The sequence below is a fragment of the Aquarana catesbeiana genome, linkage group LG01 (assembly GCF_042186555.1).
Source record: "Aquarana catesbeiana isolate 2022-GZ linkage group LG01, ASM4218655v1, whole genome shotgun sequence".
Classification (NCBI taxonomy): Eukaryota; Metazoa; Chordata; class Amphibia; order Anura; family Ranidae; genus Aquarana; species Aquarana catesbeiana.
This window is the reverse complement of record NC_133324.1, coordinates 197,120,857-197,137,374: the sequence shown is the minus strand read 5'-3', so window position 1 is coordinate 197,137,374 and position 16,518 is coordinate 197,120,857. Positions and strand designations below refer to the sequence as shown.

At 40.3% G+C, this 16,518-nt stretch overlaps 1 protein-coding gene across 7 annotated transcripts in view; it reads left to right on the top strand.

Moving 5' to 3' along the window:
- SEMA6A (semaphorin 6A) overlaps positions 1-16,518 on the top strand; it is a 288,045-nt gene that overhangs the window by 196,080 nt on the left and 75,447 nt on the right. Inside the window, exon 20 of one of the 7 annotated variants that reach the window (XM_073624662.1) lies at positions 2,675-3,042. The exons of the other annotated variants lie outside the window; for them this stretch is intronic. Coding sequence (XP_073480763.1) covers positions 2,675-2,694 — 20 coding nt within the window. The 3' untranslated portion in view covers positions 2,695-3,042. Of the gene's footprint in view, positions 1-2,674; positions 3,043-16,518 lie in introns of those variants that run through there. 7 annotated transcript variants of the gene reach the window in all.

The window sequence follows — 16,518 nt, the reverse complement described above, 5'->3', positions numbered from 1 at the left end:
AGTATCCAGAGAAACAAACAGCTGAAGTTTATGCAAATCTTCACTTTTCCTGTTCTTTTTTTTTTTTCTTTGTGTGTTCAGTTGGCGTTCCTAGGTTTGTGACGGGTTTACCTTAATACCTTTTTATGTAAGTAGAATATTGACAGTAGTTTGGAAAACAAAAGAACCAATCCATGTCAAACTACACTATTTGCAACTATTAGAATCTTTACTATGTACTGCACTAAGTAGGAGATTGCTTGGCTGGGGAAGTGGAAATGTCTTCAGGAAGAGGAAGTCTGTTTCCATCTAGAAACTTGACAACACAGCTCAGCATAACATTCTACAGATGTATCAGACAATTGTGACTGGAGAATTGCCTAAGCGTGCGCAAAAGAAATTTTTATCTGCTGTCTTTCCATATAAACATTGCATTTAGGTATGCACAGCATCTATGAACATGGGTGCTGGCCTAAAGATAGGCAATCTACTCTGGTAACCCTTTATTCAAAGAAATAAAAGTAAAAAAAACCTGTGCACACGTGCATACTTTATAAGTGTTTATAGAAGTATCATGCATTCGTATATACATGTGTGTGTGTATATGTATGTATATATGTGTGTATGTATGTATGTGTATATGTATGTATATATATATATATATATGTATATATATATATATATATATATATATATATATATATATATATATATATATATATATATATATATATATATATATATATATATAAATTTGACTAGGAACCGTGGCAACAATTTAGCGGGTGGAATGAATGTGTGTATGTATCTCTCTTGGGCCCTGGGTTCTAAATAGAAGCCTTACATTTCAGTCATTCCATTTAATGCATAGATCATATAGCTAAATAATCATGTATTCAGTGTATTTTACCTTAAAATTATAATAGGGTTCTATTTTGCAATCTGATGAAACCAGCAATAGCAATAACTCAAAGCAACCTCAATTCAACCTAATGGAGCAAGAATAATTATGGCTGGTTGCCATTGGGTGTAACCACACTTTGCCCTTTATCTGCACCAGTCAGCCCTCTCACAGTCCTCTGTCTTCCACAAAAAAGTTTGTATGGCTGTAAAGCCAGCCATAGATGATATGATTCTCTTTCCTGCTGTTGATGGGGGCATGCCTCCCACAGAACTATTGTATTCTACAGGATTGGTTGGGTGGATGGGTCATGGGGAGCTGTCCCTGCCAAGAGAGCAAAGTGATTATTGCTAGTGTGTATAGCCGCTCCCAATAATCGCACACTAAAAATGACATGCTAGTTGGATCGAAGGATCGTCTTGGGTACAACCAGCCTGCCCATACATGGTTTGAGTCTTGGCCAGTTCCTACTGAACCGGTCCAGTTTTGAACGGTCTATGGCTGGCTTAATTTAGTCTGTTTTTTTCATGGTGGACCTCCTAAATGTAATCAATTTCTGTTTTACCTGTAAGATAGTATTAATTCTCAATAGAGGTGCTTTAGGAATGCAGCCACAAAAGTACTAAATCTACATACTTGTGTGACTACACAAAGTTAAAAAGGTGAGACACTGCTGAAATAGCATTGTACAAAGCAAACAATCCTGAATCGTGTGGTAAGCTGGCCATACACTAGTAGATTTTTGAATGAACATTGATATGAATATTCATATCAACATTCATACAAAAATCCACAGTACATTTGATGACTTGATGAATGGACTTCAAAATGTCATTTTGGTTTTGTTATTGAATTTTGGAATGAATGGGCTTTCCCAGAAGAAATCCACATTGTTAGAAATTTGTTCAGAGATATTTTTCCATTCTGCTCTTTCAGAATTTCTCATTGCTGCAGTCGAAAGCGAATATAGACTATGACCCACTAATTATTAGAAAATCAAACAAACATTCCAAAAATAAATAACTAAACAAAATGTTATATTTATTCATTTTTTTTCCTAACAAGTGTAATGGATAATTCTTGGTGGTGCTGATTAGGTTTTCTGCCCCTTTTCCAAGTCAAAGCTTATACTTATGACAAATTGTCCTCAGATCTGTTCATTAAACCAGTAAAAAAAAAAAAAAAACCTGCTGAATGAAAGCTGACTTGACCTCTGGGCACTGAGTCTGGAGTGCCCTTTCATTAGGCTAAGTTGGTTATAGTGATGTTTACTACAGCTGACTGTTCCTTACCGAACACAGGGGTAAGAGCTTATAAGTATGACAGAAGGAAGGATAGCTAGCGCTGAACTAATCTTTCTTCTTTGCCTCATCTTGGTGAACAGAACATGCAAGATACATTTATTATAGTGAATGTTGCTTGGTATAAGAAATACATACCACAATAAGGAAAGTGTGATGCTGTGTCTTCTGCAGTGTTTGAGCACTCATATAGGAAGATCAGAACGTATGGCTCTCGTCACATATAGTATTAAAGCTTTCAGAGGTCATAGTTGCCACCCCAGGAATCGTGGAACTAGAGCTGCAGCCACCTGATCTCTTACCTGGTTCATCCTTGTGCCTGTGTCTCCTCTTCTGTCTCCTCCTTAGTGAAAGGAGAAATTGGCAGATGCATAAGTTACATAATTACACAGTAGGTAAGGTTGAATAAAGACGATAGTCCATCCAGTTCAACCCGTGTACGTGTCAGTGTCCATAATCATTTCTCATATCCCTGTATGTTGTGTTTTTTCAGATTGTCCAAAAGTCTCTTAAAAATATCAATACACCCGCTGACAGCACCAACTATAAAAGAGAGTATTCCTAAGTGAGTGGTGATGGCCAGCTAGGATGGAAAGGTGGAAGGAGTATCTGGTTCTTACCCATCACCAGTGCCTGGAAGACAAGATGCCATGTCACCATATACTTTAAAGAAAAAAAAAATATTGAATTATGTTTAACCTCCTGCCAACCACAATACACAAAGGTGTGATTGGAAAGAGGGTAGGCTTTAATGCCTACATGCTGCACTTATGTGTCCATGGGCAGATGAGGTTTTTGTGCTCAGGGCACACTCATTGTGCGCTCCTAACACAATGACTGTGTTATAGCCAATCATAATGGTCGCATGATTGGGAAGTCATTATCCCCCCCCCCCCCCCCCCCAAATAAGGACCATGCTAAAAGAATGCTGGGGCTGGGTAGAAGGGGCTAACTTGCTAAAATATTGAGCTATATAAATACAGGAAATACAGGTTGTCCCCCCCGCCAGAAGAACACTCTGGCTGAGAGCCCTTATTGTGAGCAGGTAGGCAGACCTTATTCGGTCATGTGCCTTCAACAGAAGCCGACGAATGTCGGCTGATGGCTGGTTTCTTTTTAACCTGCCGACATTCGGCACATGTGTAGGCTTTAGGTTTAAAGTTGGTCTTCCCCTTATTCCCCCCCCGCTGTCCTAAAGGGATTTGTAGCTTACACAGGGATACAAACTCCTCATTTGACAGCTTTGACTGGCCCAGTGCTGTCCCATGCTCTTCCACACCAGATTTTGGCGCATGAAAGAGTGATGGAGGGAAAGTAGGAAGGAGAAGTGTGTGCTGGAGTAGGGGATTTAAGCAAACTCACTGCCGAGCTCTAAATTGACAAAGCACAGGTTTCCTTTCAAATTTAGCAAAGTGCACCAACTAGTAAGCAAGCAATTTCAGAAATAGAATGTTTGCTCAGAATCCATAAACAGCATGTTGCAAAATGGTAGCTGTTGTGCAGACTGGAGCCCCTTGCTGATCAATGCACAAAAATCTATGACTGCTTTTTCTCTTGCGAGTGTTATTATCCACAACAGTACATACAATATTTCAAGCTCTATCTCCATTGTTCCTAGAATAAAAAGAGATGTTTGGAAAGGCTTAGCTGGTCTCTGTTTTGTTGGTAAAATAAATGTATCTATCAAATAAAGATTCCTGACAGAGAGAATCACTCCTGTGGTTTTGATGTGCTCGATTCCCATAATAAAATGAGACATCTAATTTCAATTCATGCATTAGCATCACACAATGTAGAATGACACATGCTTAAGTCAATATTTGCCCAAGAATATTTATCAGGGGTAAACATGAGGATGAAACACTGATAAATAGGCTTATCAGCCTTGTGCTGTATTTACATAAATTAGCTCTTGCACTGTGATATAACATGCGAAAATGCTAATTCTAGCATTTGCATATTTGCCAGCACAGTTGACACTTCTATACTGAAGGAGACTGTAATGTATTTTTTACAGTGCAGTGCAGATTTCTTGTCAACAGAAGCTGGTTGTTTAATTTTACTTTATTGGGTAAATTTTGATAATTAAATATATTGGACCAATAAATTCTTTTACCATTTAAAGGAACGTATTAGCCTAAGCAGCACTTTTACAGTACCTTTTTAATTTAAGCTTTGGAGTCAACTGAGCTAGATTCTGTTCATCATACAACTTTTGTTAATAAGAAGCTCAGCTTCTCTTTGGTTTGTTAAATTGAACCTGTGTTAAAGAAAAAACACTTCAATAACTTAAGTTACCTTTCCTGCAGCTCTCTTCTGGTGCAACTCTTAAGCTCGTTCATAAATGGATCAAAATTCAGCAGAGCCTGGTCGAATTTTAATCCATGTATGGGCTAGCTGGTTGTACACAAGTCCATCTATCGATCAACTTGTGTACAACCAGTCTATTGGGTTTTTCCCAAACAATCAGTGCCACCGGCTGTGGCTAGCAACACTGATCCTTGTATTCTGCCAGCAGAGAAGGCTCCCCGCCAGCAAAATCTCAAAGCTCAGTGAGCGGTCCCATTTTTTTTTTTTTTTTTTTCAACCTGCGGGTTGAACAAAACAATAAATAAATCATGTATGGCCAGACTTGAACTGATCACATCTTAGGGTCCCAACTTGCACTGTGATAGTTGCATACCCCATGTGATGACATTTAGGCACCAAGCATTGCATTGTAGCAAGGATCAGAGCAGCATAAGCATTAGCAGGGAAGATATGTAAAAGCCTTCTACATGGCAAGGAATGAGTGTTTTTACAGTTTTTCTCAAAATTGGCCATTAAGATTAAATGATCATGACTCCTGCCGTAGATCATGATGTGCATTAATACTAAGTCTTGCATCAAAATCCAGAAACAGATCTTTGGGAAAAGTCTTTAAATCATGTTTGATATGCTGGCCAATGCATTGTGGATGTCTACTTGTTCTTAACTGGTGTAAATGCAGACCTGTGAGGCTTTAGAACTTAATATACTTGCCAGCATCCCTAAAATGTCTTGAAATCAAGTCCAGGACTGTCTAAGATATGCCTGTTTGGGGCGAGGCATCCTTCTTTAATTGCTCGAGTACCAACCTGTAATACCACTTCATTTTCATTTATCAGTGCTTTGGTACTTTGACAATTAGGCTGGCCATACACAGAGTAAATTTCTTTCCTGCAACCACAGCTTGCAGAAAAGAAATTGGCTCCATTTCCCCCCTCAAACGGACAGTGATGCAGGAATCCCTCCTGCTGAGCCATTGTCTTTTCCCAGTGGGGGATGCCGTCCCGGTCGGGAGAAGACAGCAATTATTGCTAGAGGCTATAGTAGCCACCAGCGATAATGGCAGGTAAAACCTGGCATGCTGGTTGTAGCCAAGTTGATTAATCAACTTGGTACATTCCGCCTGCCCATATGAATGATTTGAACCATGTATGGCCTGCCTTACTCAGTCATGCAGCACTGTACCCAAATGAATTTTAAATCCTTTTTTGAGACAGCTTTCTTTTGGTGGTAGTTGTTAACCACTGGGTTTTTCTATTTTATTACTTCCTTATTTTCTGTTAAAAAGCATATTGGGACATTACATACATCCCTAAAATGGCCATTTTGGAAAGTAGACACCCCATGGCCATCTCCTTTTTTGCTACATTTTTTTTTTATTGGGAAATGAAGAAACATGCATTCTATGCTTTAAAGTGAAAAACCTTCTGTCACTCAGCAGCCCCCCGGAGCCCCCAGTATACTTACCTGAGCCCTGTGTTTCCCACGATGGGAACGAGCACACCAGCTCCGTCCGGTGTCTCATGTTTTGATTAGATAGATTGATAGCAGCGCAGCTATTGGCTCCCGGGGGGCCGAGTCCTGCTTTCTTGCTTTCTGTGTCAATAGCCGCAGAAGCAGGTCATGGGATCGCACCCGCACAGGAGCGCCACTGAGGGATCCCAGAAGAGGAGGATCTGTGCAAAACCAACTACACAGTGGAGGTAAGTATGACATGTTTGTTTGTTTAAAAAAAAAACCCTGAACCTTTACAACCCCTTTAAGGATAAAAACATGGAACTAGGTAATGATGAACTAGATACAATACATACTGTACAGGTTAAAAACAGAGGGAGATGGTGATGCAGAGGTCAATGTACAGGTCACTTAGAGTGGGAGGATGGAAATGAGAGATGGAGGCGTTGGATATGCAAAATCAGGAATGTTAAGGATTAAAACACAGATCACATGGATACAGGATGTAGATCAGATGTATAAGAGAGCAGGGAGAATGAAAGGGTAAAGAATAAAACATTACCTATGGCTGTTGCTGCTGTTGTCTGTACAGTGATCAGGAACTAATGACTACTAACTCATTCAATAGTTTCTCCCTGTCCCCTGTTGCAAGAGGAAGGGTCAGACTCACATCAGCTCTCTATGCAGTGGATGTGAACCAAGCCATCCAAGGACAGCTCTGTTCACATCACCAGATGCAACATTTATGAATGACACTGGATAATAAATGTTTGCTACTTTCCCGTCTTTAGATGTATGGTGGTACAAACGTGGTTAAAGGGTAGGTATACCTTAACTGGAGTTGCGTGCCTCCTCTGTAGTACATACATGGAGCACCCTTCCATACAGATAAATGGATGGTCTGCCATCCATTTCTGTTCTGTTCTATTCTTTCTCTTTATCTTTATAGGTGAGTGACTCCGTTGTGCCAACATAGTTATTGAATAAGGTTGGCACAGATGACTTTAAAGTGATTGTAAAGTCTTGTGTTTTTTTTTTTTTTGTTTTTTTTTTTTTAAGTAACAAACATGTTATACTTACCTCTTCTGTGCAATGGATTTGCACAGAGCAGCCTTCTCAGGTCCCTGGCTGGAGCTTCGGACCCCTCCCTCCTGTTGAGTGCCCCCACAGCAAGCAGCTTGTTATGCGGGCACCCGAGCTGAGCTGCAGCTCCGTGTGTCCATTCAGACACGGAGCTGCGGTTTGGCCCCGCCCCCTGCTTCGCTCTCTCCTGAGAGGGAGCCAATGGCGCCGCTGCTGTGTCTCAGCCAATGAGAAGGGGAGTCCCAGGCGGCCAACGGACTTGACATCGCTGGACAGAGATGGGGCTCAGGTAAGTATTAGGGTGGCTGGGCTGGGAGGGGAGGCCTGCTGCACACAGAAAGCTTTTTATCTTAATGCATAAAATACATTAAGATAAAAAAAAGCTTCTGCGTTTTACAACGCCTTTAAAATATTGCTCTTTTAATTCCTACATTTTTATAAATTCCAATTTACTTCACATGAGTGCATTTGAATTTATGCAAATATTGGATTTAAAACAGCAATAATTCTAAGTCCTCTGTGCTGACCTAATTCAATATGATTAGATTGTGCCTGAGAGGCTGGGTCACCGCACAAGGCAGGAGACTGGTAAAGGCGTACTGTCTCCTTTCAGTATATAGTACCACCATAGGGTAAAAAACTAGTCTTCTATGGCTGCAAAAAAGACAGATGTGCAGTTACTAAATCGTCTGATTAATTGACTCGCCTAGGATTTTCAGGTTCAATGGCAATACAGATTCCATACCTTGACTGCTTGTGTGTTTGATATTAAAGGAACACAAGGCAATGTACCTCTACAGAATGCAGTCTTTGTAGAACTGCTGCTACCAGCCCAAGTGTTCCAGATCATGTCATTGTTCATTTGGTCTAAAATAGTCAATATATTTCACCTTTTACTATGGTTGCTTTAGTATACATTACACAGCAATAATTGTAATTGAGTCTAAAATAACTGATAAGAGAGAGCAAACACTTAATAAAGCATGTCAAATAAAATTAATTCTGGTGTTTGCCATGGATTGGTGCATAATACCGCTCCAGACAAACTCATCCAACATTAACCCCTTCCCTGTGCATTAGGGTGTCGGTCCAATCTGTGGTCGAAGTAATCCAAACACTCCCAATTAGAAGCTGACTGCACTCCAATAGGCAGAAAAATTTGAACTTTTTTTTGTATAAAATCCGAGTGCAAAAACATCACAGTTCCTAGATACAGGATGACAGCTGTAGTTAACGCATTTAAATGCGCTTAGTCACGTTATGCCGAAGTGCATTCTTCATGAAACGCGTTAACTACGGTTTTGGACTTAATACAATAAATGTCACGTTTTTCTGCTATTGGAGTGCCGTTGGCCTCTACTTGTGAATATATGCATAATTCATATTTCAAACTGCATACTATCTTTAATGGTTCTTTCATATTTCAAACTGCATACAATCTTTAATGGTACTTTAAACAGAAAATATAATAGTGTATCTAAAATCTTTTAACACCGAGGATGTCTATGGTCCAGTTGGGATGTGTGCAGTTACACATTTTTTGAAAGCCCCCAACATTCCTCCAACCCAGATTTATACTTCTCTTTTAACAATCCACCAAGATCTTGGCTTTTGTCAGAATCTTCACCAACAGGCCCAAGCATGCGTATGTTTAATTCAATGAAGAGTTAATGTTCCATTGGAATATGAACTTTCTATAGGATTAAATTGAGATTGAGGTGCACATGTGCATGACCAATGGAGCTGATATGGAAGAAAGTTTATGTAGCGCTGAGCAAGTCACACAGTGAAACCTTGGCAGAGGGAAGCGTACAAAATTAAGTGTAACTGCCCTAAAATTGCATTTTCTCATCAAATTTGTTTATTTTTTAAATATAACAAAAATTGAGTACCTACAAGGATGGTGGTACAATATTCAAATGGCAATAAAGCTAAACATATTGATCTATAAACAGGATGAGTACATGACAATGAAAAATGTAATGCATTTTCACTTTAAGTCTGAAGTTGTACCAGAAGACCCTGCATCAAAGCCAGTTGACATTTCCATATTCTGGGCTTTGATGGCAATGGCCAGCTTTTATGTCCTCTTAAGACCTCTGTGTTGCAGACATGCATGGTAGAACACACGTTTCTGCACCATATTTTTGTGAAGTGAGTAGGGATGGAATTCATTCACAATGACACTGTATTACACAACAGCAGTAGAGAGCGACATGCCTGCCATGATGCACACCAACAGCCATGCTGTTTGCTTTTGTGTGCTGTGTGCTCATTTACTTTTACTTTTTTTTATGTCATTGAGGTGCATTGACAGCCCATAAGTTATTGGGCTGCCTTAGTGCAGCTGTGGTAAAGCGTAATCTTTTCCTTTTTCAATTAATCGAAATCTTTTACTGTGTACATGGTATACTCCAGTATAGATGGAGTGTGTAACCAAACCCGTAATAAGAATAGAGGTTGATGGCTTGCAGTAATGATTAAACCCAATTGAAATTCTAAAGTCTGTAAAGTTTGCTCTAATGTAGTATTGAAAAGACCGATCTAAAAAGAAAAGTATGGGAATTAAAAAAAAAAAAAAAATTATACTCACCTAGCTGGATGCAATAAAAGTCTGATGCCTCTAAGACCGGGAACTGAACAATTAAAGACCACTGATGGCTTGGTTCTTGGTCTTCAGTGAGCAGAAAGCTGGTGAGTGTCAGTCACTGTCTCTGCTCTGCTCCTTCAGTGCTTACTGAATCACCGGGCTGTGCAGGGGGTGGGAGTGGCCAGCTCAAGCACTCAGCAGCTTGCTGAGAGGATGAGCCATTTGTCATCTGGGTGGATCCTGACATTAAAGTCAGGGTCACTCCATTGCCTGGACTGGCTGAGTGATGTCAGCTGACAGCGGACTTTAGCCCGCTGTCAACTGAATATGGGTCACAGGAGTGCAGAACTAAGGAGAAGTGGGGCCAAAGGACCTTTGGACCTACTTCTCCATTAATGCTTATTATCTGTGCGAGATGTGTGAGACAACATGTCAACCATGATTGCTGACCCCTACTTCTGAAAATGCTGGTTGCTTATCTTGTATTATGATCTAATGGTTTAAATACTTTTCCATTGATGACCTCAACAATGTTTGAAACTGATAATTTTAACTTCTCTCTAGATTCACATATTTTATTGGGTTAAGCCACCCATTCACGATTTTCTTTTCTTTCATTCAGTCAGCTGCTTCCCACTGAGTTATTGTAGATCGACTTATGTACAGCCAGCCTGCTCATACATGGATCAAAATACAGTCGGTCCCTGCTGGACCAGCTGAATTTAGATCCATGTATGGCCAGCTCAAAATAATGAAGCCAGAGACCGCTTAAAGCATATCCCTCACCCCTATCAACACACAGAAATGTAATACATTGCAGCTTACCATAGATGACTATCCTTAGATGAGCTTGGCTGCATTTGCATACTCTCCAATCTATTCATCCTAGTTACTGGGACATTGTCATCTCCACCCACAGTCCACCACTTTCTAGGCAATCCTGCCCAGATCTACCCAAAGAATGTCACATTTTCAGCAGTGATACCCTCAGCCAGTACCCATTTTGAGTTGCTGTGCATGCTCAGTAACTCCAATAATGGTGATGCTGTGATCTGGGACGCAGCCCTGGATCTGGGCACAGTACCTAGATGGCACTGTCCCAGCAAATTTAGGTCTAGTTGGCATCTATGCATTATTTTTCTTTTTTCCTCGTTATTTTAACCTGGTAATCCTACAACGAACACATTTGTTGTACCTGGATGGCTGCAAACACTGCTCTGCTGTATCTATGGAAGGCGCTAGGATTATCCCACTGTCTTTCTCCCGCCATTACCCTGACAAGGGAGCAATGGGATTAGCAGTTTATACAATAAAGATAACCTTGTTTGTTCAGGTGAGCTCACGGCGGGGAAGGGATAGATTTTGTGTTCTGGCAAAGCAGGGACTAAAATCCATCTCTTCCTCTAGTAAAAACACTTAACACAGTACACAAAAACACTGGCTAGGCACACAGTTAACACTTTGATTGCCCTTCCCAGCTAGTGTTTAACCCCTTCCCAGCTAGTGTCAGTAGTACAGTGACAGTGCATATTTTTTTAAGCACTGATCACTGTATTGGTGTCACTGGTTCCCACAAAGTGTCAGTTAGTGTCCGATTGTCCATTGCAATATCGCAGTCCTGCTATAAATCGCTCAGCACCATTACTAATCTAAAAAAAAAAAAAAATCCATAAATATATAACATGTTTGTAGACGCTATAATGTTCGCGTAAACCAATCCATATATGCTTATTGAGATTGCAGAATACATATTGGCCTAAATTTATTAGGAAATTTTAATCTTTAAAAAAAAAAATTGTTGGGTGGATAGATATATATATATATATATATATATATATATATATATATATATATATAATGTGTATATATAACCTCCAGAATACATATTGGCCTAAATTTATTAGGAAATTGTAATCTTTTTTTAAAAAAAATTATTGGATGGAGATTTACATATTAATATATACATTTTTTTTTTTTTTTGTAGCACACAAAATAAGAACTGCAGAGGTGATCAAATACCACCAAAAGAAAGCTCTAGTTGTGTGAAGAAAATTACCTAAATTTTATTTGGGTACAGTGTCACATGACTGCACAATTGTCAGTTAAAATATCGCAGTGCCCTATCAAAAAAAGGCCTGGTCGTGAAGGGGGGTAAATCTTCTGGTGGTCAAGTGGTTAAATTAAATTGAATTAAACATTTATTGAAAGAGGGAAAAATAAATAAATTGATTGTAGCCACCACATATATAGCTTACGCAAGTATGTTGCTGTGTATTCTAAAAAATGTATTTTATCACTGGTAAAAAAAAAAAAAATAATAATGCACGCAATGCTGCCTACGTTTGCCCACCGTCAGCTGCAAAGTCCTGTCCAACTGTCAGTGGAAGGCCAGGCTGAAGCACCTGTGACAGTACTGATAAATATTTCAGGAAGCAGATGTCTTTCAAAGCTGAAATAGATACTGATCAGCTCAGGAAATTATCCAGCTTTCCACTCTGAAAAGGGAGACCTGCTGTTTTTCCATTACCTTTTTGTTTAAAGACGTATATATTTTTTTCCAGTAAGCGTTTCACCTCTCTGCATAATAATGATGCTATTGTCAAACCGTGTGAGCGAATGGTTATGTGGACTTTATTATGTGTCGTGTTTGGAAGCAGTGTTTTAGAGCCGGTTTTATAGCCAGCTCACAGACTCCGGAATTCTCAAAGACCGGAGAGCTTATGGGTTTTAATGCGGTTTAGTAACTGGATTGTCTGTGTCATCCAAACTTCTACAAGGGCATTGCTGCTAAGGAGGGGTAGGTTGATTTACATATGCACATAGTATTATCTTTGAGGGATGCAAAATAGGTATGTTTGCTATGTTCAGCATAGAGAGTTCAGCCCAAGGATTACAGAGTGATAAGTAGTGTAAGAAGCATCTGTTAGGACAACATTTGTCCTGCTCTGCTTGATATCATCAGTGTGTAGCAAGGATCAGATGTGCTTGCTAATAGGTTTCACAGTTGCACATTTCCAATCCAAGTGGATAGGGTATTATTATGGTATTGCAATGCCTATTGTGATCCTGGTCTGTAATGGGAGAGACAATAGTCTGATGTCTTTTCTTAAAGTGAGCTGCATTGTCAGCACATTCTTGGGCTGCCCTGTTTTTAAGTGCCTTGTTGTCTTTCAAGCAAATGAGCTGTCATTATTATTACTCTGTTGAGTAACGGCCACTTCAAGCAGAGATGCCAACTGGTCAATATATATTTGGCAAGCTGGTATAAAATGAACTTGGCAGCATGAAACATTCTGTTGGCATGGCTTCAGAGTGAAGTGAGGAATAGGAGCAAGGTTGCAAGAATCATGCAAAGTGTCTTTGATTATTGTTTTTATTTATTAGTATTTAAAAGGCACTATCTGTTCATGATTTAGCTACTCTACCCAGGCATTTGCGGCAGCAGAGTGTGGTATCATGTTAACCATCAAGCAAAGTAGAAATTTAAGTGATATCCTCTATTGAATGACTCAAATTTGCAAGCTTTCAAAATATATTATTTTTTTTTTTTTTTATTGGTGTAATACCTGATGAAAAAACAGATAATGGGGATGCCCAGGGCTTTTTATAACCTGGAACGGAGTGAAACTCCGTTCCACCACCTCTGGCTCAGGCTCTCTGCTCACTACCATCACTTAAAAACACAGAAGTCCGGCTTCTAAAAGGCTTCCAAAGGCTCCCACAGATCTGATCTCCTGAGCAACTCCCACTGAGTGCAGGATGGGGAAAAGGGAGATGCAGATGTTCAGGGTGCAGTGTGGATGCCGACAGCCCTACTGGATGATCTCCCTGCAAGTGACAAAGACTGGGTGAACTTCAGTGTGAGGGAAGGTACTAGAGCCGGCTGGGTGATTCAGCTTAACATAGCAGCAAAAGTTGGACATGTAGAAGATGGTGGAGCTTTTAAGGAGGGAAGATTGCATGCAGAGGTCAGAGCTGAGGAGGGATGAAAGTAAGATGTGGACTGGGGATGCAGAGGTAAGCAGCTGTGGAAGAAGGCTGCGCTCTGTGTAGCTCACCCCTGAACTTTGCACCATGTAGGTAGTTTACCACCGAACTCTGCACATAGCAAAACCTAAGGACCAAGCCTCTTTTCGAGATTTGTTTACAAGTAAAAAACAGTTTTGTTGCTAGAAAATTACTTAAAACCTCCAAACATTATACATTTTTTTTCTAACACCCAGAGAATAAAATGGTGGTCGTTGCAATATTTTCTGTCACACTATTTGCACAGCGGACTTACAAGCACACTTTTTTTTGGGAAAAAATACATTTTTTAAATTAAAAAATAAGACCAAAGTAAAGTTAGCCCAATTTTTTTTTTTTTATTGTGAAAGATAAGGTTATGACGAGTAAATTGATACCCAGCATATCACGCTTCAAAATAGCGCCCACTCGTGGAATGGCGACAAACTTTTACCCTTAATCTCCATAGGCGATGTTTAAAAAAAAAAAAAATTGTCATTTAAAAAAAAAAATGTTAAAAAAAATGGCCCTTTAAGAGCTATGGGCGGAAGTGACATTTTGACGTTGCTTCCGCCCTGCAATGCTATGGAGATGGGTGCGGGCCATCTTCCCCTCACTCGTCTCCATGCCACAGAGGAGAAAGGATCCGACTGCCTTCGCTGCTGCCGACAGGTCCGGTAAGTGGTGGAGGGCACTGGAGCACGGCGGAAGGGGGGGCCCTCTCCTGCCGCCGATAAAAATGATCTCGCAGTGAATCTGCTGCAAAGATCACTATTATCGGAAACTGGACCTGCTGGCCGAACAAGAAGATATCCCTCTTCAAAGTAAGGACGTATATCAGCGTGCGGCGGTCCGGAAGTGGTTAAGACCCGCCCATTGTGAAATTTGACTACACCCACTATTTGATGGAGGGTATGTGGGGGAGAAGGGGATTGTGGGTGTCGTGATTGAGTTCCTGCAACTATTTTCAGAGAAAAAAAAGGCCTGGGTATGCCTTTAAGGCTATGTTCACTTTTTACAAAAAAAAAAAAAAAGACATGCACATCTTTTTGCATTTAAAAAAAAAATAGCCTTTATTTAATTTTTTACTCTGAAGCTTGTAAGGCATTGCAACTGTGATCAGTAGATCATGGGTGCATTGCCAGGCTTCTGCAGACACTCAGTACAGTTGTCTGCCCATATGGGCAGTCAGTTACTGTTTGGCAGGAAGAAATGAACTATGAGAACGCCTTTGCAGTTCATGGGAAAACTACAAGCCGTCGGTCGTGAAGGCCAATAGTAGTTGTAGTTCATCCATTCACAGAATTTTGTGAATGAATGACGCGGCTGTGTAGGCAGAGCACCTGTATGGCCACACTGTTTTTAAATTGTGACACCGGGTGTGGGGAGAACATCCCCCATCTGCTATCACAGGGAGAGGGGATCAGGGGGTAGAGGAGGCAGGAGTTACAAGTCCACCCTAAATATGGTTGGAACATGTAACCACTTCCAAAAGTGAACTTATCCTTTTAATTTCCAACTTTTCTACAATAGAGCTATAACAAAATATAGGCTTTTTAACTGGTTTAATGCCGGATGAAGAAACCTAATAAAAGGTATCCTTTAATTACCAACCAATCTACCTAGGATTATAACCGACTTTAGACTTTTGAAATATACAAGGTTTTTTCATTGCAGTGCTTGATGAAGAAACCTGATACTAGGTATCCCTTAAAGTGGTTCTAAAGTATTCAAAGTTTTTTTTTTTTTTTTTCCCTAATGCTTTCTCTACATTAAGGCGTCATGCACACTAGATGTTTTTACTGCTGCTGTTTTTGGCTTCAGGCAATTTTTTCTGCAGCCAGTAAACTCCTCAGCATGTTATCCTATGTGTCCATGCACACAAAGGCTTTAATCAGCATTTTGTGGCTGTAAAAACATCTAGAACTAGTGGGTTTTGAGCAGAGTAAAAACGCTCTATCTCTGATAAAGACTTAGGCTGGCCATACACTATTCAATTTTCCTGTTCAACTTTCCTTTAGATTTACCAAAACCATATAATAGGAGGTCAAACCTAAACACTTTCAATTTGGATGCAATCAGGCAGGCCCTTGTACTACATAGTTGAAGGTAAATCTAAAGAAAATTGAACAGGAAAATTGTATGGTGTATGGCCAGCTTAAGAAATGCTGAAAACGCTGCTATTTAGTGTTTATGAGCATTTTTGAGCCATAAGCTTTTGTTGGGAGTGTAGTTTTGCTAAAAAAAAAGCTGAATAACGCGAACGCTCAAACGCTGCAAAATGTATTCTACAGCTAACGCTACTGGCGTTTTTATAGCATCCAGTGTGCATGAGGCCTTAGGGAAAATACCTTCTGTGAAAAGGATCCCCCCAGCCCCTCCTAAATACTTTCCCAAGCTCGATCTCGATCCAGCGATGTGCTCAAGAGCGATGACTCTTTCTGCTCTCTCCCCTCACAAGACAGAAAGGCAGCAGTGAGATTCATTGACTGATGCTGCTGCTGTCAATCAAATCCTGTGACGAGGGTTCAGGGGTCTGGCTTGAGTTGCACTGTCTGTCTATAGATCAAGCCTGCACTAGTGCCCCAATAGGAAGTGACTTCCTATGGGGGCACTCTCTGAAGAGGGGGAGCCAGGAGCACTAGCAGAGGACCTCAAAAAAAGGAGGTTTGGAGCTGCTCTGTGCAAAACATTGCACAGAGCAGGTAAGTATGACATGTTTATTATTAAAGAAAAAAAAAAGTTTAGTCACTTTAACCACTTCCGGACCAGCTCACGACGATATACATCGGTACTTTGAAGGAGGATATCGTTGTTCTGGCAGCAGCTAGCTGCCATAACCCCGGAATCCTCTTCTTCAGTGAGCGGTCCGGTTTAAGATAAAAGTGGTCTCTGCA